This window comes from Platalea leucorodia (genome assembly GCF_965183815.1).
Source record: "Platalea leucorodia genome assembly, chromosome: 1".
NCBI classification, from domain to species: Eukaryota; Metazoa; Chordata; class Aves; order Pelecaniformes; family Threskiornithidae; genus Platalea; species Platalea leucorodia.
The window spans coordinates 113,840,466-113,861,949 of NC_138823.1; the positions used below are offsets into that span (position 1 = coordinate 113,840,466).

General features: G+C 39.8%; 1 protein-coding gene across 3 annotated transcripts in view; it reads right to left on the reverse strand.

The window, feature by feature from the left end:
* PDE1C (phosphodiesterase 1C) overlaps nucleotides 1–21,484 on the reverse strand; it is a gene marked incomplete at both ends in the record, with an annotated part of 326,875 nt that overhangs the window by 12,687 nt on the left and 292,704 nt on the right. For all 3 annotated transcript variants that reach the window (XM_082320990.1, XM_082320989.1, XM_082320991.1), the window contains 2 exons: nucleotides 17,425–17,499; nucleotides 20,938–21,237. In XM_082320990.1, coding sequence (XP_082177116.1) covers nucleotides 17,425–17,499; nucleotides 20,938–21,237 — 375 coding nt within the window. The remainder of the gene's footprint in view (nucleotides 1–17,424; nucleotides 17,500–20,937; nucleotides 21,238–21,484) is intronic.

Here is a 21,484-nt window from a genome sequence, read left to right on the forward strand (position 1 = left end):
CAAACATTTGCATATTCAAAGGATAGTTTGTAAAGACACCACCATACACCATTCTTCTCTGGCATAACCAACTACATTTTGGAAAGTTTCTCTAACCACAGAATTTATGCTTGAAAAGAGACGCATCGAGAAAAAGGAATTTGCCTCTACTCACCCATCAGGAACCAGACTCCCAAATTCCAGATTCATTCTGATGCTAAACATCCTACTGTATCAATACCTAGTGTGTTTACACCAGCTGGAGCTATACAAAAGGCTGCACTGTTAGATAAGCATCAGTCTGCCTAGATTGACTACTCTGAAATGTTTTCAGTCTAAAATTGCAAAATTTCTTTTTTTAATCCACCACCTATTTTATCAGCAGCAGCAAAAAAAAAGTTGGCTTCCGGCATCTCTATTTTTTCTCAAACATGGAAAACATTAGTGACATCTATCATCTTTTTATAATGAAACATAGAAATCTGACCATATAACTTCGAAAAAAAAAATTACGTAGTTGGTAAGGAAAACTGGTTGACTTAAGCATTTTGAGAGGGTGTATCACAGGTTTTTACATTTTAAAAAATTAATTTAAAAAAATAAACAAATCCCTTCTTTCACATGTGTGAATACTTCTTGCATGTTGTCACAGAAACGCATGGTTCAAATCACTGATTGAGTGCAGCCCAGAGAACTGTCACCCCTTGAGCCATTTAAATAATGAACAGGATAAAAACATGTTACTTGCTTTTTCTTTTTTTTTTTTTTTAATGATAGTGTGTCCAGGAGTTCAAGCACTACGTCACCATGAGTCAAAGGTCTGGTAATTCCCTGAACACCAGTCCCAGCTGAAGGAAAAAAACACTGACAGGGATACTTGCAATGGTATCCCTCCCTGTTTTAAGGGGGTAAAGTGCCTGGATTCTCCCTCTCAAGTTACACAACAGCTTCTGTGAAGCAGAAGATGCCTGGTGCTCTTCCAGCAAGGCAGAGCTTTCTGAGAGCACCAGCAGTCCCTGCGCAGAGGTGGAAGAGTGCCGTCTTTATCACACAGCTTCCCAGCCTGCGCCACCCTCCGTAAGAAGCACCCTGGCACCAGAAGACCCCTTGGTGCCTACTGGTGGGTGCTCCCAAATAATTCCGTAGAATTTCAGCATGAGGCCAATGGCATGGGCCCTATATTTGCAGAATTTCTGGCTTATTCGTTGCTTGTATAGTCTTACTGAGGATGGAAAAGGAAGGCATCTGAAAACATAATTTCTATACATCTAGGGAAAGCTAGGTAAGGATGTAAAAACAGAAATCCTTTCTCATTCTTTATAAACATAGGCCATTAGCTGATGAACACCTAATTCTTTTCCACTTCTTTTGTTTTCTTTCGTGGAATAAAATAAGAGAAAGCAGTTCTGTAAATTGTTTTTTAAATTTTTATTATTTTTTTACACAATTGCACAGTGGCTGATCTCTAGTTTAACTGGGAGGTGTCTAAACATACCATTCCTTGGCTCACAATGCACTAGCACAATGCTGCAGAGTGTTCCAGGGAGGTGGGGGGGCAGAGTAGGGGAATGTGGGTGTGATCCTGGGAGGGGACCCCATGATAGATGCTTTCATCTGGCCTAGTCTCTTTGTAGGATTTCGATTTCTACATTTCACTTTCACTTTATATACTTCCAAGCTAATAGATTTCAGGGGGATTTTTTTTACATGACAACAAAAAATTCTAAATAATGCTAATAATCCACTGTAGCTTATAGAAAGGATTTTAAAAGAGCAGGAGAATGTTAGAGCTAGCTCTGACTGCCTGTATATTGCAAAGCATTGTGTTGCATACCTGTGTGCTGAGATCAGCAACTTTGACTATGGCATCTCTTCTAGAATAGCAGCTCTGATCTGCAGTCCCCAAGAGACAGCAAATCCACCACTTCCCTTATTAGCTCCTGCTGGTGGTGAATAACCCGAACAATTGAGGAAAAACATTTTCCAGTCTGATTTCACACCTTTGTGCCAGTGCATGAGAAACAAGAACTGACCAGCCGTGAATTAAGCAGTCTGGCTTTGCGGTCTGAAAGAAGTCACTCCCAGAAAGAAAGAAAATATGTATCAGAAGCAGATGAAGATTTAGGGTTTTTTAATTATTATTATTATTATTATTCTACTGTGCATAATCTAAGGCATCTTTAGTCACTGTACATTAGGTAAGGGTAACTTAAAAAATATTGACTAAATCATCCGGCACCTCTGACCAAACACTTGGTGAGGGTATGTTCCCCCTGACTTCAGGGAGAAGTCCGACGAAGCAGGGACTGAGTCACTGCTGTGGTATTTAGTTCTGCATTATTGATATTTCATCAGTGTGCCTTCAAAGAGCCTGGTCAGGGCTGGAAGTCATATTCTACCACTCCTACTGGGGCTGAATGCTGATGGAGGGGGGAAAGGGGAGGTGGGAAAGTGCTACGTGGTGACACAGCGCTCTGCCTGTCACACGACACAGAGAGTGTTCAGCGCTGACTGCGGGGCCACTGTCCTCCCAGCACCCCGCTTTCCTCAGAAAATCTACTCCAGAGCTACCATTGAACCAGGAGCTCACAAATGGGAACACTACGTGCCCTTATATTTATTTTATTTAAATGAGCTGGTTCAGTGAAGCCAACTGCGAGTTCTAAGAACTGCAAGAGTTATTTTTGTACTTCCTTCTGAAAACATGTGATTGAAGTGCAACCTTTTCACAGCATGAACCTAATCTAAATCTCTGGCTTTGAACAAATTCAAACTCTGGTGTCCAAAAAAAGAACTCAAAATGTCTCTAGCCTCAATAATCAAAATCCCAGATACAAACACTCCTGAGTGAGAAGCTATTCATGTTTAAATGTGGATTTAGGCTGAGCTCACTGCTGTGATTTTTGCTAGTGTCACGGGAAGCTCGTTCCTGTTACTTGCACAGTTTGAGCAGGAACAGAGACCTAAGCTCTAATGTAGGCTGGTGGTAAAGTCCTGTGCTTTTGACCATGAAAAGGAAACATCACAGATTTACCTTCCTAAGCCAATGTTTTGCATGTTCTCTACATAGAAAAGAGCCATGATAGCAGTCTGATTCTTTGTAAAATACATATACGACTAACACAGCAAGAACTCATCCTGAACAAAAAGGAGTTAGGCAAAAAACAGTTGTATGTGTACGGATGTGTCTTGATTTCCACATAGACAGGTAAAATTACTTACAATTAACTGGATCCCTACCAAGATCCCAAGCCAGAAAAGCACTTACATACATGTTTGACATTTCTCATACAAAGATACCTTCCTGAATCAAGGCCTGAGCGAGTTAGTTTTTTAACATTTCTTCTTTAAAATGGGCCAAAATGATGGCTACGTTCCATGCGTCTAACTCCACTGGATAAGGCAGTTTTATCCACCAACTCCAGCAGTATATTTAGGACACACTTTTTCATTTTGGTTTTGTCTGTCTGTACTTTTCCAGTAACGCTTTTCCTTTTCTTTGGCCTGTCTGTTCAGTCAGTGACGAAAGAAAGACCACACTGAGATGAAAGTAAGAATTGATCCGTGTGACTCCCTGCTGCCCTTCTTCTCTTAGATCTTCAGGTCAGACAATGTTACGAGCAGCCCATGAACAAATGTGGGAAACAGCTCATTACCTGTAATCTCAACTTAAGGCAGGCACATCAAGCAGTGCATTAGTGCGTGCTCTCAGAGTCTGACAACAAAATTCGCCCCAAGAGAATATCACTTTCATTGATTATTCCTTCCTATTATTAACTGCAAAACCAGAACAAAACCAAGGGTTGAGTGAGTCTGCCTGCTGTTTAGAAACAAAAACATTTTGCTATCATTGTATCATCTGGGAAAGACATCAAATCCTAACCAATGGTCAAATGACTCTACAAATTCACCATTCTTATTAACAAAATCTTCTAGATTTTGCAAGGGCAAAACCGATGTCAAATTCTAATTGGAAACAAGTCTTGGGTAAAAGAATAAAAGTGAAGTATTATCAAGTTTTCTTTTTTTTTTTTTTTGTTATATTCTTTTGCATCATCCTAATGTTGATTTCACAATTTGAGGCATAGCAAAGGGCAATACCGGCTTTTGAAAATGACTCTCATCTATTTGCTCGACCTGTCCAGAAAAATGGAACCATTTGCATCAGGAAATCACCACTTAGATTTTAACAAAAAACTTCCCAAAACAACAAAAAACGCACACATACACGAACAAGCAAAAATAAAACTGACCCCCAAAACCAAGGCCCCCACCCTAGAACCCAGAGTCATTAGCTGTGAAGTAGCCAGTGGGAGGAGGAGTGTTTTGAAAGTTGTTTAACGCCTTCCCCAGAAACTGGTCTTTGCAGAAGGAGGAGGAGAACAGGAATGAAGAAGCTCAGCTAAAATGATGAAAGAAATTTGCAGTCTCTTTTTTTATATATTTTTACTCTTCCATATCTGGAAAAAAAAAAGAAAAAGAAAAATGTCAAATGCTGCCTTTCTCCCCTTTGTCCAAGGAGCAGGTAATCTGGGAAAGAAAAAGAAGGGTATCAGTTTAGACAGCCTCATTTCCTCCAAGCAGTGCAGCTTTGCTTAACTGCTGAAAGGCTGCAAGGTGAGGCGCACCAAAGCAATACCTCTTATTGGCTCGACTGGAAATATCATTCTGTCCTACACAAAGTGAAATCCATTGCTCCCTGACTGATCCAGTGGGAATTCAACCTTTGGCATCAAAGGGCTCATGTAACAGAATCCAGCATGCTTAGATCAAGAGATCCCATTAGGTTTCTTGGCTGTAGGGTTCTCTGATCACCCTTGCTCACTAGCTCTTCCAGTACCTTTTTGCTCATAAAAGCAATGATGTTGTATGTGTTGTTTGAGGTGAACAAGAGAAAATGCTTCAAACACAAAAGAGCACTACTTTTTAAAAGCCCCTTTCTCCCAAACAGCTTGCAATGAAAAGCACAGCCTTATGTATGGATAGGTGCCTGAGATCTAACAAAATATGTGCATTTTACAATCTACTTGACTCCTGTCAAATATTTATAATCCCTTGGCCTCAAAATTAGTCTATATTTGACTAACGTCCTGAATTTACAAACATAACTGTCTATGTAGTTATACTACAAGTGAATCTTCAGAATGAACAGATCTCCTTGAAGAAGAAATCATAGAATCATAGAATCGTTAAGGTTGGAAAAGACCCTTAAGATCATCAGGTCCAACCATTAACCTATCACTGCCAAGTCCACCACTAAACCATGTCCTTAAGCACCACGTCTACCTGTCTTTTAAATACCTCCACGGATGGAGACTCAACCACTTCCCTGAGCAGCCTGTTCCAGTGCCTGACTACCCTTTCAGTGAATGTAGATAAGAAACCTTTTTCTTTATTTCTAGTGAAAGAGGACAGTTTCTAATGAAAGATGACACTCTATCCAACAATCCTCACACCCTCCTCTAGAAATCCTCTGGAAAAACTTCAAACAGGAACATGAATATTTTACTCTTTATTGGCCGTCCCAACCAGTTATCTGAACACGCCTGGCACTCTGCTTAGCTACTGTTATTCTGACAATGCTTATGTCAGTAGAGTTTGAAAGTGCATTTGAAAGGGTCTCTCAACCAACGAGATGCAGCCCAAGGAGAGATCAATTTATCTGTAAGGCTGGGCATGCCTTGGAAGATGTGATTACATCAGAATCTCTTTGGGTCCTTCCAGAAAACCGGTTTCTTTTGCCTTCAGTAATATATTGCCTTTATTTTTAAAGTAGTGTTTGGGCAAAGAGAAAAAGGACTGGCAAAATAAAGATCTAAGGCTTTGTTGCTGGATTGCATTATCTCTGATGAATGTATAGCAGTGGCTGCACGGATCTGTTAGTGAGTTGGCATCATTTTCTTCTACTGTGTAGTTAGCAGGGGGACTTCTCCTTTCAGGATGGTCCCCTGTAAGTTTCTACAATATCTTGCTCACTGATGCAATTCGAAGACACTGTTTTAAAGAATTAGGCTTTCACTATTTCATTGGATTTATTTAGACTGAATTGTTACATTCCCAGCACTACCGACAGCATAATCTATAATGGGCAATAGTAACAGCCATAACAATAGTACTATACTTCCTTGATGTCTCCCATCTAAAAAAATCAGCCTGATATACTGTCATTAGCAGGATCATAACAATCCTGTGAGATGTATCATTAGCCACATTTTAAAGAGAAAATACTGACCCTGAAGGAAAGGTAATCATTTGGGACACATCCATTAACTGCACTAAATGACATCTTTGAGCAGTCATTATTTCTGAATCTCTTAAATGATTTGCTGAATCACACCAGGAATCTGAAATAGAGCTCGAAGTACCACCCAACATGACCTCTCCTTCCTATGCCATCCACATTCACAAGACTTTTAACTCCTCCCATCGCTGTTAGTGGAACAAGGGGAAATGCAATGTTTTTTTCCAGACTCTAGAAGTTCCTTGTGGAGAACTGAGTCATATATTGCTTTTTGCTTCTGTTAGCCACATCATGAGCTCCAATGAGAACATTCCAGTACAGCATTTGCTTTAAATTGTTTTTCTACTTGGTGGAGCAGATGTGTTGGTTTCCTAGCTGAATTTCCCTTTGGATACAAATATAGCTTCCCTACAACTACCTTAACCTTGAATGTGATTCAGCCTCTTTCTCATTTCAGCACAATAGATCCAGTGCAAATATTAGTATGTAACAACAGAGGTAATTGAAAGAGGAAAAAGAATGAATATACAGTCCTTGGTACACAGGAAGACTTCAAGTAGTTCACTTGGCATATATTGAATTTCATTATCTGAAATGGCCTCGTCTGAATGCACATCTCAATTCTTCAGGGTTGCTGATGAGTTTATATTGTTTGTCAAGGTTGAGTATCAGCCCTCCCCTTGATCACTAATGCAAATACCAGTGACTTCTACAGCTCTTCATGTGATAGCAGCACTCACTGCGAGGAGATTAACAACTCCACTTCTGCTATCAGCTTGCAGTTTATATTAAGGCATTTTTAACTTGTGCTTGCTGGACTATGAATATACGTATATTTACTATGTTACTATACAGTCTGACGTACTGAAGTGAAAATGCACTGTGGTTTGTCTTTTCCTTCACACAGAATTACGCAGCGTACGAGTGTATCCATACAGCAAGGAAGCTGGCTGTCAGTTTTGCACAATCAGTGATTAATCTCACACATTTGCCTCTCTTTTTGTGATAAAACAAATGCTTTGGAGTCCAAGGCCTTACAAGAACTACCCGTTTTAACAGTTGGCATTTATTATGTCTCTCTAATGCAAACTTTCACAATCTGCTACCCAGTTGGAGAACAGGAACAGAGCCCCAGAGGCATTTAGACTGAGGTGAGAGTTTAGACTGACTCAAAAACTACACCTGTTCTGTAATGAGTCACGCTCCTCACTGAGGGTAAACCACAGGCGCAATGCCGGTTGTACCAGCTGGAAATGGAGAGCTGACCTCTCCCAGCATCGCTTCTGAAGGTGGCCGGCCCTGCAGCTCCAGCCAAACGCCTGCCCTTTCTCTCCATCCCTTCCTCCCCAGCTGCCGAAAGCACAGCGCTGCCCAGAGAGGGCTCAGGACACCTCCCCACGGCCTCCAGTGCCAGGCCAGGCTGTCAGGACAAGACTGAGCCCTATGGTTTTCAAATTGCATTTAAAAGAAAACTCTGCTATTTTCTCTCCTGAAAAATAAATGCTGAATGCAGACTGCAGGACAGTGTGATGTGCAATAAGGATTTCATGGGCAGGGTTTTTTTCACAAACTACTTAGCTTGCTTGGCAGTCCCTGTCGATGAAAGTGTTTGGGAGGTTATTGCATGGTTCCTGTTTCCTCTGCTCAAATAGGCATTCCTTCAGCATTATAACCATACTTAATTATGAAGGAAGCTCAAGATGACACCACAATTATCCAGGATTACACATTAGCATTTTCTTTTTAAGCAGACTGTGGTAACCTTGCAGTTCACTTGTGAAAAAGTAGTGCTCAGCATGAACAAATCTCATCATCTTAGCATGCTGCATGAGCACTTCTATAGGATGGGAGAACTCCACCACACCATCAAATAATGCTGAGGTACTACTACCCCAAGATATTTTTGAGTTAGAGTTTTAATATACAGAAACGGCAAAAGAAGACTGCCTCAGTTAACCATATTCATTCAATATATCCCTTATTGAGCTCCCCATGGTGATGCCCTTTCATGCTTTTATGATGTAACATCATAAAGATATCAACCAAAAAAAACCATCACACAATTATATTAAAATGAACATTTTTGTTAGGGAAAAGAATCTAATCCTACAGGTTTTCTCATTTCTATTAAAATCAGATTCTCTTGTCACACCCCAATAACCACATGTGTAACACAGACTGTCAGTGTTACATACTAACATAAACATATCAAAAGTGTTGCACTTGAAGGAAAGTTGAATACACAAGGTTTATGCATGCTATGACTCTTTAGCCTGAAAAGGGAGAGTTGAGGGGAGAATCTAATAAAAGGTGAATGAAATTATGAGTGGTGCTAAGAATGTTAATAGGGAACAATTACTCACAATTTCTCCCAGTCCAAGGAGGTGGTTATCAAATGAAATTATCAAGCAGTAAATTTGAAACCAATAAAAAGATGTGATTTTTCACATAATGCCTAAGTAAATTTTGAATTGTGTTGCCTCAGTGCCCAGTACACAAAAGAGTAACAGGGCTCTAAAGATAATTAGACAAAGTAATGGAAGAAAAAATCCATCGGAGGCTATTCAAGTCAGAGATTTGACCTCTGCCTTAGCTCTCTGGAAGACAGAAAGGTGTAGAGGGGAGGCATTGCTCTGGTTTTGTTCTTTGTTCATTAAGATCTCTGCTATGAAATGTTGTAAGGTAGGTGATGGAGAGCTAAAGGGACTTTTGGTCTGACCCAGCATGGTTGTTTGAGTGTTCCTAGGAAAGCTGACACGCTGTTTGAAAGTAGCCTCTACCCTCACTTACTAAAAGCCTAGGCTTTTCAGGACAAGACTATTCCAAACTCTGTCCTCCCCCAGCACCCTGCTCCATCCAGGCACTGGGTGAAATGACAACAGAAATGACAAACTGTTGTATGGTAATTGATATCATAAAATGATTACTACTGATGCAGGGCACAATGAGGGGAAATAACAGTCTGAGTAAATGTGTCTCAGATAACCCATAATCCAAAAAGTTTATCCTTCCTACTACAAATGATGGAAGCATTTGCAGCTGGTGAAGCAGATTGCTAAATCTGCCACTTTTAATTCCTTTTGTGGACTCACTCAGCATCTTGCAGGAGTGACCCCTTAATTTTGTAAGTTTACTCCCAAAAGCCTGGGTACTTCTTGTCTCCCCTGAGTGCTAAAGTGTGCTCAGTTGTAACCTGTCCCCACCTGAAAAGCGCTGTTAAAGCTACTCCTAGCGCTCAGAATAAACTGAAGATGTCAAAAATCTCAGTGTTCAGTTCCCAGCACTGGATGATCCTGTCTCCTATTAAAGCCATTTGGAAAGCATTTTCAAAGAAAATTAAGACCGTGAAGGAATAAATTCTGCATATTTATGCTATTTTCTTGCTTCTGTTGCATTGGAGATGAATGAGGCCTAAGAAACAAAGTTCAGAAGATCAGTGAAACAAAGAAGAAATAAGTGTTTTAAGTTAATTCATCTCCGTTATCTGTCTTTTTAATGGATACGAAATTTTAGAGTCATTATTTTTTCCAAAGAAAACAGAATGTTACTCGAAGATACCTGTGTCCTGTTTAAAGCAAGGGAAAACAAGAATCAATGCTGTTGGGAAAAAGTTTTGAATACTTGTTTTGTAACTGAATTTAAATACCATCATTCTAATTTAGCAGATGACCTAAGTGCTTAACATTCATTTTGCTAGGAGGAGAAATGACATTAGCATAGAAGGTATTCTGATTTTTGAGCTTTGGCACATAATTATCCCTAAATCATTCATGACGTCAAACAATTTCTAGTCCTATTCACACTGATGTTGAGTTTTATGTTTGCTTGACAGCTTGTATTACACTTGACCTGAGATCACATCAGTGATGGAAGAAAGAGATTAGCTGTGTTTTAATGTATGTTGTTTGCTTACCAGCACATTATGGAAATAGAAAACAGCAGAGAAAAACACAATGAATACATTGGCAAAAGTTTGGTTACACCAAATAACGTTTGAGTTTCCTGAGTAAAGCATGTACAAAAGAAATTAGACGCTTGTTATGCAAAGCGACCTACAGCAGTTAAGTGCAAAAGTTTATTCTACATTTGATAATCGAACATAATTCAAAGCTCTGAACATGTCTGGGGTAAAAGCTAGATCATGGTTTTCATAAAGACCTGTTCCATCATGGATGGAAATGAAAACCCCAGTGCTTTTCAAGGCACAAAAGGGATGAGCTGCCACAGGCAGAAGAATAATCAAAGCCAATGAAGTTTTCAGCCAAATATATGAATCAGAATTTTGTAATTAGCACTTGGCAAATAATTGCTTCTTTGATTGAGTGACTAAACTGAAAAATTAGGAAAATACTTAGCTCTGGGTCAGACACAAGTAATTGCTTTCTTTCTCTCATGGCAAAAATGATTGTTGGGGAGTGGGTTTTTTTGGTGGGAGGGAGGTGGAGAGGCAATGAAAGATCAAGCTGGGCTTTTCATCTAATTCAAACAAAACTTTTATTTTTACCATTTACTTAAACCTGGCTAAAAATGTGAAACATCACTTCAAAGCAAAAATTCTCATTTGGATTTTTTCAGTGCCTCTTCAGTTTTTAACAAGCACTTGTTTTGAATTAGACTTAAATTCCTAAATACTTTAGCCTGATTCAAAGTAGCACTTTTCAACTAATATCACTTGCTGGTTTTCTTCTTCTACATTTATTATTGCCTCCAAGTCCCAGGTTTTGACATTAAGAATAGCAAAGCAGCAGTTTAGAAGCAGAGAAAAGAATGAACTGCCAAGCGATGGACCAATTAATGGTAATAAGTAGTAAAGAGTACTCTTAGGGTATGAGTTTCAGAAAACTAACCTGTACATTGACTCTCTGTTCTCTTTGTCCAGCTTCTGTGGACTGAATGGCACAGAACTGCAGACTGAGCAGCCTGAGGGAACTGGTGTCCCTTTGCCTCTGCCCCCAGGAAGAGACCAGGCAGCAGGTCCAGCAGACAAAGCAAAGGGCATGAAGGTACCCACCAAGCACCCAGCTGGCAGTTTGTAGAGTGCAGTCTTTACATTTGGATTACCATACAGTTGACTGTTGGATTTCTTCTTTCTTAATGCTTCTACTTAAACTACCTTCTCAGAGTCCCTATCTAGTAAGATACTTATAGCTGGTATGCTCAAATTGGAAGCTAGTTGTTCCATGGGGAAGGGACAAGATGAAAGCTAAAGGTCACCGACCTCTTTTGAGGCACCATTTCACATTCTTCCTCCCCTTCAGGCATGATCTTGTTTCTCTTTCAGGGCTAAGTGTTGCAAAAGGAAACAGAGGCCTGACTGTCACTGGATTGAACATAAATTCTTGGAGGAGGGGAGCAAGGAGGACTCTTGCTGAAGCAGAGAATTTCTATATATCATTGCACAGGCAAATGATCCTAAATGGGATAAGAAGGACTGTAACAGCAGTAAGGCTACAGCTCCACTCCCTAACTGGTGCTATAAAATGGCTGATGGTGCAAAATCAAGGAGGAATTTCCGCAATGTACTGCATAAGTTACATATTCCCCCATGCCTGTAGGACCATGGACGTTACTCCCGAGGAGCAATGCAGCCATATGCTGTCTCTGAGCAGAACTATATTTACAGGACCAAAGATAACCTGAAAAAATCTTCCCCGTAAAGTTAACTACTCAAAAAACCCACTTAAGTACCTACAGTGAATACTTTTTCACTATGCATCTGGAATGAATATTCCAAATATTCACTTAAATCTGAAATCAAGCCAAATGCTATTCCCAATTTTTAAACTTGTCACATATATCTGTGACTTCACTTAAAGTAGAAGCAAAAAGCAGTCAAGCATCCTAAGGACTTTCTAACTACCTGGCATGGCCTGAACAATGGAAAGCAGGCTAAAAAAGAGATACCTGAAAGTCTTAAAGGAAAACCAGGTGCCTTCCATAAGATTTACACACACACTCACAAAACAGACAAGCTGCAAAATAATCTGCATAATTATACAAGGTACCTTTCTACATATTGCCAAATTCTCATCAAGCATGCATGCCATGGTGATATAATGTTCCCGAAGTCAGGATGATAGCAATGTATTTTGCATGTAGCTTCAAAGATCACATCACATCATGTTCATCTTCTATTTGATATTAAAACTGCATAAAACCTTCTTCAGAGTACATCCCTCTACGCAAATTCCAGCTTGCCTCAGGTGCCGCTTGCTAAATTAGACACACTCATTTTTTTAAAAAGAGCACAAAAAGGATTTTAAAAAACACAGAAGCTTTTTCCCCTCCAGTTATCCTATATTGCACTACTATGGAGCAATTGTTCAGCAGAGAGAAGTTATGGTGAAATACGTCTTTTTGGATAGCAAAATGCCCTTATGCTTGCAAGCAAGCTTTTCCAGAAGGTATCAGTACAACGCTTTCTGATTTTTAACTTGGGGCAATAACCTTTAATGTAATTCAAATAACAGGCCATAAAAAGAAGTAAGAAAAGGAAGGAAATTGTCTTTAGAAGTAGACTATTAGACTATTAGACTATTGTCATTCCAATTTGCCAGTGCTGCTGGATTCTGACATATAATATCAAGAGCACTATCAAGCAGCAAGGAGGAATCCAATGTTTTTGCCTTACAAACTGAAATGGGCTTTTTGCTTCTGACAATAAAGGAGAAATCAGTCTATCTTTTGGAACAGAAATAGAAATGGCACCATTATTTATATGACCTGAAATTCACCTTTTTACCTCTCTCAAGAAGATATAGACAAATGCTGTTCGTTTATACGCTTGAGTAACCTCTTTTAAAATAACATTGGCATTATGCAGATTACATGAGCAGGGTTTTGTGAGAAGTCTACTTAGTGTTCATTGCTATGTGGTGGTCTTGGCTAGATCGACACACATGAAAACTGTATCTGCAGGTGGCTGCAAAGACAGACAACTCTTAAATGGTTGAACAGCTTTGCAAAAAGCTGCATTCTCCTTAAACGTAGCTGGGAAGAATCTTGTTAATTCAACTATGTCTGGGGTAATTGTGGAGCCATCCTCACGGCTCCTTCACACCACCATGTTCCTATACCAAAGGCATTCTCAGATAACAACATTCTGTGCCAGCCACTCTGCCACTTGATTTTTGGGGACAACTGGGACAGAAGGAAATTAAGCCCCTGTACTTTACCTTTATAATCAGGGAATTTTCCACTTGCTGATCAAGGAATGATTGTCAAGAAAAATTAAGACCAAAAGCCAGCTTTACATGTTGACACAGGCAATGTATAGACCATATAGGCTTTTAACTACTGTTAAGCAACAGTATAGCTTAACAAATTCAAAATAAAGAATGCTAAAAACTCAATTTCTGGTAAGCCTGTTATGAACCCTTCATAGAGTCTGTATATTTAAAAGGCTACATATGTATTATTTTATATTATACTATACTATATTATATGCTCTTGCAGTGCATAGAGGAATGTATTATTGAAACCAAGACCTGTCAAAACGCAGGGTTACGATTTGACCACGAGGTGGGAGCATTGCTCGTCACACATACCCAGGGCACGTTAGGCTTTCTCTGTATACACTAGCTGTTCAGGATACAAATATCCCGTATATTTCTGTGCTATAACCTGCAAAGGTGCATGTTACCACTAGAATAATAAGTTCCCAGGACAAACACAAAAAAAGAACCTTTTACTTGTCTGTAATTGCTAGCTGAAGAAGAATATTTGAATAAACTGTGTTTTGGTCCCTGGAACAGAGTTGCACTGAAAACTTTGTATTAACGCTGCAGAATCTTTTCCCAGTAGGAAAAAAAATAAGGAGGTGATAGAGATAATCTGTGAAAGTGGCAATGGGGAGGAATAATTTTCTCATTTGTTTTCAGTTTTGTGAGCAGAAAAAAAGTTGCAAAAAAGAAAGTTTGTGAATGTAGATAAAAATTATTTCCATGTGACTGCTTACAATTTTCCATTCAAAGTGTTGAAAAGCAACTATTTCACATGGGAAAATCAGGTTTTCCAAAATGATTTAATAATGTTCTATCCCACAGGAAACATCTGATGAACTACTTGTGCTGATGATGTCTCTGATAGGGCTGTGTCTTTATGTGGGAAATGGCAGCCCCATCTCTCTCTTCTTGGAACTGAAAAAAAGGGAAGTACTGAGTAACAAGCAGTATCTCCCACAGAAAAAAGCCAATAATATGAAGATTAGACTAACATGAGAAGGGGACTAGCCCATATTCAAGAGACTTGCACAGGATTTTGAAGCAGTTAAGACCAAAGCTGCATGACTGCAGCCTGCATAGCTGTCCTCAAGCTAGCTTTAAAGTAGTTGGCTTTGGTACAGATAGACTCAGTCGTATGAAGCTCTGGCTAGATGCATACGTAGTTCCTTGCTGTCTCAGCGAGCCTGATCCCTGTTTCTAGAGGCATGCCCACTTAATTATTTTTGGGTAGCTTCAAGGCAACTCTGACACAGAAGGTACATTTCACACCTGTGACTACAGTGTAGACATGCAGCTTCAATGTCTTTGTGCCCACATGGGATAGTTATTCTATGTGTCTCTGGCCACTTGGTTCCCCATGTAGTAGGACAAACGTATTAGAAACATTTTGGAATGTATGTATTTCAATAACAAAGTATTACAATAACTTCCTTTGTATATGCTTAAAAAGCAACTTGGACACAGATCCTGCAAAGATTTATGCTACATATACTCTGCGGCTTTCTCCTCTGGGTGCAGGATGCCTGCGCAGTAGGACAGGGTAGCAGACTGACCTCAGCTGAGTGCAGGGCTCTAGCTGATGCTAATGGGTGGTGGTGAGAAAGCTGAAGTTCTCATGGTAAATCTACACAAATGGGCACCTGTTTAATATAAATACACTCCAGCTACAGACTGAACAGAGGCTGTAAAACCCAAGGACCCTTGACCCTGCAAAAAATCCAGGCTGAGTTTCACCCACCAGCAGACTACACGTGGTGAGTGCATTACAGCTGTAACCTCAGTCTTTCTAACTCCCCCGCTTAATCTTTTTTTCCAGCATGTGAAAGACCACGTACTGGCACGTGAGAAAGCATATGTTCAGGTAAACATTTCAGCAGCCTGCAAACAGCTATGTGTTATCCATGAATAATGTTCCTTTCTTCACATCCCTCACATGGCCGGTAAGGAGATTTGCTCTGGAGTGAGTAATGGACTGAACAGGTTGTGCAGGATTTGTCAAAAGAGAAGCACCACCCTAGCACTTTCCTTTCTAAGGTGCATCATTCACAATTTTTCTCCTGATTTCTATCAATGAGATCGTTAGCTATAATCTGCCTCTACAGCATCTGAATGAAAAACATTCAGCCTACAAATTGTCCTTGCATGGTTACAGTTGCTTATTCACTGTAATCAACTGGTGCCATGGTATTGGTCTTTTCCCTAAGGGGATAAGCAGAACATTTTCTTACAGGAGAACAAACAGATACTAAATAACTAACACCACACAAAGACGGTTCCACTTGCAAGGAACTAAATTCACACCCTCACTCTTCAAGTCAGCATGAAACATTCACTCCTTGGTCCTCCAGCCCAGCTAAATAGGTGCCCCTAATCTTTCTGAGACCTTGAGAGTGCAGGCCTTCAAATGTAACCTGGTCCCCAAAGTTAGGGATTCCCAGGTCTACTCTCTTGGCTGAGCTGATGATCCTGAGTCCTTCTCAAGAAGCCCCAGTCTTTTGCATCCGCCTGGTCCTGCCAGGACTGCAGCCTTCCAGCACAGCCAGTCCTCAGCCATCACCCACTGCAGTGGGGAGAGTAGCCATTCTGCCCATTCATTCTTCTGCGGCCTTGACAGTTACATACACCACTGCACATATTCATGAACATCTGAAGAGTCGCATGTTACTTGAGTATTTGTGCTTAATTGCTGCATGACCGCAGAAAGAGTTGTGAGTGGTGCTTGTTCAAGATTGTTTTCCTGACAAACACTTAACTCAAGTGTGTAAATAATATGACCTCTTAACAAAATAATTGAATTTTCCTAAACAATTTTTGCTAAGGGGCCTCTTTAAAAAAACTACATATTTATGTGTTTGAAATTAATACATGATTCTAGATGAATTTTTCTAGATTTTTAGTTGAGTTATCACATTTCCTTCTTATTTATCACTTTGCCAGAGCAATAGGAATTTAAAGTAATTTCTTACAAGGAAGCAATAAAAGAAAACATAGTATCATTCTAAACTGCAGTACTTATTATGAGGTTGTCTTTCTCAACCATCAAAACAAAGTTCTGTATAACTTACATTTAGGAATGCCTGTATTTCAGCGGATTTCACTGAGACATACACAAGGAAAACGTTAGCTCTAACATTTGTTTCCGTTTATTTTGCTACCTAATACTTTAGCAATCTCTTTTGGAGCAATGTGGGTTCAGATACTATCTCAGAGCCCTGTGGTACACCGCTGAGGAGGTGCAAAAGAGTAAACATACCTTACAGCTGTTTTTCCACTTTGCTGAGGCTACTAAAACATCTATGGACCTCTACACTAGGCTCAGACTCATTTGAAAATATTCCCAGATGCCCAAGAAACCATCCTATGGCTTGGGATTGCTTCAGTTCAACAATGTTTCAGCAACATTCCTTTTTTTATAGCATCCTTAATAGGACCTCTACACTGATGTGCTTACTCCTGCTTGCTTCACACACCTGTGATTTGACAGCACCTGGTAAATTCCCCCTCAGACAATTAAGTCAAGAAAGCTTTGTGTTTGTATTGGCATAGTATAACATGCAATCATGAAAAACAGGGATACCTCGTGCAGGTTTTTTCTTAGCTCTGTTTTTTGCATCTCCCATGCAGCCTGTCCTAACAGAGAGCAGAATACGGCCCAAAGAAAGTCAGAAGGATAGAACCTCACAAATCTGCATTTCTTATTAAGCAACTCTAATAATCCAGGATTTTTCTTGCAGGTACTGCACAAAAATTGATGGATAAGGCTTACCAACAGAACAACTAGGTGGTGCTAGGCATTATGTGAAAGGGATGATTTTCCCCCAGAATGCCCCAATGCCTTTCATCGAGTCTAATGACTGTATCTGTTAAGTCTATTTCTGGTTACCAGACAATTTTTCGGTTTAGAATAAACTGCGGATGTTTAGGAAACAATAGATTGCATATAAAAATGGGTGGCAAAATGTAATAAAATGTTGTCCTTACCATCTGTTTTCTTTGATTCATCCTCCACACTAGACTGATCTTTTTTGTCCAACTTATTGTCTTCCTTTAATTCACCTAGAAAGAAGCAATAAGAAACACTATAAGCATTTTAATGCACACTGCAGTTTATTAATGCCTGTAACTCCATCAAATTGCAACATCCAAAGGAGATGTTCCTTAGGAGAAACGGTCTGAATTCACAAGGAACTGGATTAACACATTTTCATAGAATACAGCACCAGACAAAATTTATCCAAGTCCTACAGAAAATCAAGCTTTACAATCTACTTTTAAATTTATTATAACCGTTAACACCTTTTTAAGTCCACATGTAAACTCATACTCCCTCTGGTTGTATGTAGGCCATTAAAAATCTGAGCACAATCTTCATTTCAAAATCAGGACTCCGAAACATTTACGCTTTTAAAGGACTAAGACCCTGCAAGACTTCATCATAAGCTTCTGCACTGAAGAACCGCCATAGATATCCCAAACAGTTCTATATAATTTTGTCGTACTTTTTCTTACCAGATTCCTTTATCCACAGAGTCATTTGGGTTGGTCCTTTTATGACAGTATCAGGGAACAAACAGTCATCCTAGCATTGATCACTGGCTTGAGAGTCGCTATAGCAAACCAGGAAAGCAATGCCTTTGGCAGAGCAATGGTTGATGCAGAATGAAAATGGCAACTTGAGCCAGGGTGTATTTTATGAAGCCAGGAAGGTTATTCCCATTTTCTGTCCCTTATTAATCATACACCAGAGTACATCAGACCTTCCCAGACCATCCCTTCATTGAACGAGAATGCCAAATGCAAGATCAAATGAAAAATAACTTCTAGAGAGAGCTCTAGCAGAACAGGGTTCTTCCAGCTGCAGTGTCCAAGAAGTAGCAAAGAAGGTGTCCTTCCTTCAGATGTCCAGAGAAGCAACAGCAGTCTGCCCAGATGGGAGCAGGCAGCTTGTCCCTTCACCTGAGAGGAGTAGCAATGAATTTGTGACCTACACCTCAACACAAAAAGCTGTAAAAGTCTCACTTCAGAATTTTGTAAATGTGAGGGATGTTACAGGGTATTAAAGTAATGCTTATTCCATTTGTATTACTATTTTTGTTACTATAACAACTTCACAGCCTCTGGATCAAGATTATAGGTATTATGTGTTAAAGAGGATCTGATCTGCCTTCAAAATAGTCGTGGCCAGTGGATACTTATTTTCGGAACAGCTCAAAAAAAGAGAAATTGTAGAGAAGCAAAGTCTCCCTCTTCCACATCATGCCCTAACCACTAGAATATTTGTTATTCTTGGATGACAGAGGATTGATCTCTCTCTCCAATTAAGTTTCATCAGAGTATAAAAGAGGAATGGTTTTCAAATCTTAAAATATTGAACAAGATGGAAAAAACATGTCCTGTTCAGCTCTCGTTCAGAGCCAAAACTTTTCATGTTTTTCTTCCTAAGCTCACTGTGTGGGTGAGAGAAAAATGAAAGCAGGATGATACAGGACAAGCAGCAACCTCCTCAGCTGATCACACCGCCACTGTCTTGGGTTCCTTGAACAGAGAGGTATGAGCAGCTCCAAGCATGGTTGAGGTGTCTGCTTGACGAAGGTGGCCTCTAAAAGGACACTATCTTCAGGAAATGAAATTAAAATATATCCAGCAAAGCACAAAAGTCTTCTCGCATTTCCTCCACCATCATATGGCTGATGGTAATGATGAGCTAATAATGTTTTATTTGACCATGGCATAAAGAAGTTGCTTGACCCTAAGCGCGTGCAGGAAAAGATGATGAACACCCACACATACGTTATTACACAGTTTGACCTCTCTGAGAAAGTACATGGGCAGCGAGTGACTGAGGGAGACTTCAAACTCATCTGACAACACAATTTCTGAACTTTCATTGAATGTAACTTATTATGAATAGGGGACTTTTGAGCATTGTAATATCTACCCTGCCATACTGCCAGCAGCAGAGCAGAACGGTGATCATAATGATCTTTTCCAAAGGGATTACAAAGGCAGTGAAATAATAAAGCAAATACTTTACGATGAGATATTAACATAGAGGTGTAAAGGAAGATGTGGTGAACCCACAGATATGAATGTTAAGATTTCATCAGTCTCCAAAGACTCTGCAGTGATTGTACCTCATAAAGGCCTTTTCCCATAAATTAAGGAGCAGAACTGCTTTTCCTGAGGAAGACACTAATTTTCAGAAATCATTATAATTCCTTTCAAAGCATTTTTGACACCTGCAGCAGAGAGACGTTGCAGAAAAAGGTACTGTCAAAATCACTAGAGTACACTTAACCCCCATATTGTTAGAAGCATGTAAAACAAAGGGTTTCAGAAGAAGTGTCTGATGCAGTCTAACTGGAATTTCATATGTCCCCAACCTTTTTGTCTCCTTGGGGGGCCCATTCCTGTTCACCCACGGAACACCGTGTGAAGAAAAATCCCATACGTAACAGAGCATGACAGCTCGGATCCCCATAGTCCTTCCAATCTAAAAAAAAGCTAAAGATGAATGGATCACTGGGAACGGCCAGCAGCCACGTCAAATACATAAGAATCATATTAGGAATGTTTTAAACAGAATTTCTGCCTCTGCTGCCATCTAAACTCACTGCCTGAGTGTGCGACTTTCAAGGCCTGTATGCTCACTCAGGATTTTTCTAAGAGGATGCTTCTGAGTCTCAGTTTTTTGCTGGTTTTGGACTGGCTGATACTAGCCAAGTTTGTGCCAAGTCACGTGTGGCTGTGCTGCCATTTTTTGAAAATGGCTTCAGGAGCAGGAGCTGGGGAGAGAAAGACAGATCAGTGGTCCCTTGGCCATTTCACTGTTCTCATGGGTCTAATAATTTTATTTTAATGTTCAATGCAATTTTTGAACATTTTTCCACTTTTTTTGGGTGCAGAATGTGATTCTTATTTTAACTCAGTTCTACAGCAAGTTGCAACACTGGAATAAAATTTCTGACAAAAAAAAAATCTCCAAAAAAGGTTTGTGACTGCCCTAATAAAAAAACTGAGCAATGGCAGCATAAATAAAATAACTCTTAGAAACAGAGAGGGGGAAAAATCCTCTGTCCCAAAACATATTTATATTAGAGATTCAGTTCAAAGATACCTTTAACTGGCCTTAAGAAGAGTTTATAAGCCAACTTTAAGTTCTCCTCTGTCAGTTACCCAAGCAATGAAGCTGTTCATTGAACCAAGAATACTTGTTTCAGCTTTTAAGTCTGTATCATAACAGGCTGCTGTGATTTTTTTCCTTTCCTCCAAAAGCGCCCAAGCAGGTATGATGAACCCAATCTTTTATGGAAGAACACTACTTGGGAGTTAATTCACAGATTCCAATTCCCATATGCAGGTGACTATACCAATGTCCAAGAAGAGGCTCTGCACCCAGGACATCCTTTTTCAGGACATCAGGTGCCCCCATCACTCAGGTGAGATACTGGGTTTAGGGCTGGATTCATGTTTCAGTGGAAGGAGAGAACTCACCATTCTGGACATGCTGTTTCTCTTCTCCCACTGCATGATGAGAGTCTGTTCCTTTATCTGTCCTAGGTGCGTTTTTCCCTTGAGAGGCTTCGTGTTTGTTCACCCCAGTTTGCCGAGTCCCATTTACATGATTCTTATTGGAATCTGTGCTTTTGTTTTCCCCAGGATTTGGTTCTTTGCTGTTCTCTGTCTTTGCTGCTGTGGCATCTTCAGCTGGCTTCTTCTCATCCTTTTCATCTGTTTTCTTTTCATCTGTTCCCTGATGAGCATCTTCCTCTGCTTCTTTCTTAGCTTTTTCTTCTGCATCCTCAGCAAAGAGAGAAGCAAAACGAGGAAAGAAATCACGATTATCAGTCAATTTGACAAGAATGATACAACTCACACATCTAAATCTACTTCAGCTTTTTACATGCAAACAGCTTTTACTTAGATAAATGTAGGAATTGACTTGACAAAGGAAAAAGAGCATAGGAGAACATTTAAGAAAGTATTCTGAAAAAAACAACCCATGTTGGCCTAAATCTATATTATGTGCATGTCCTTTTTT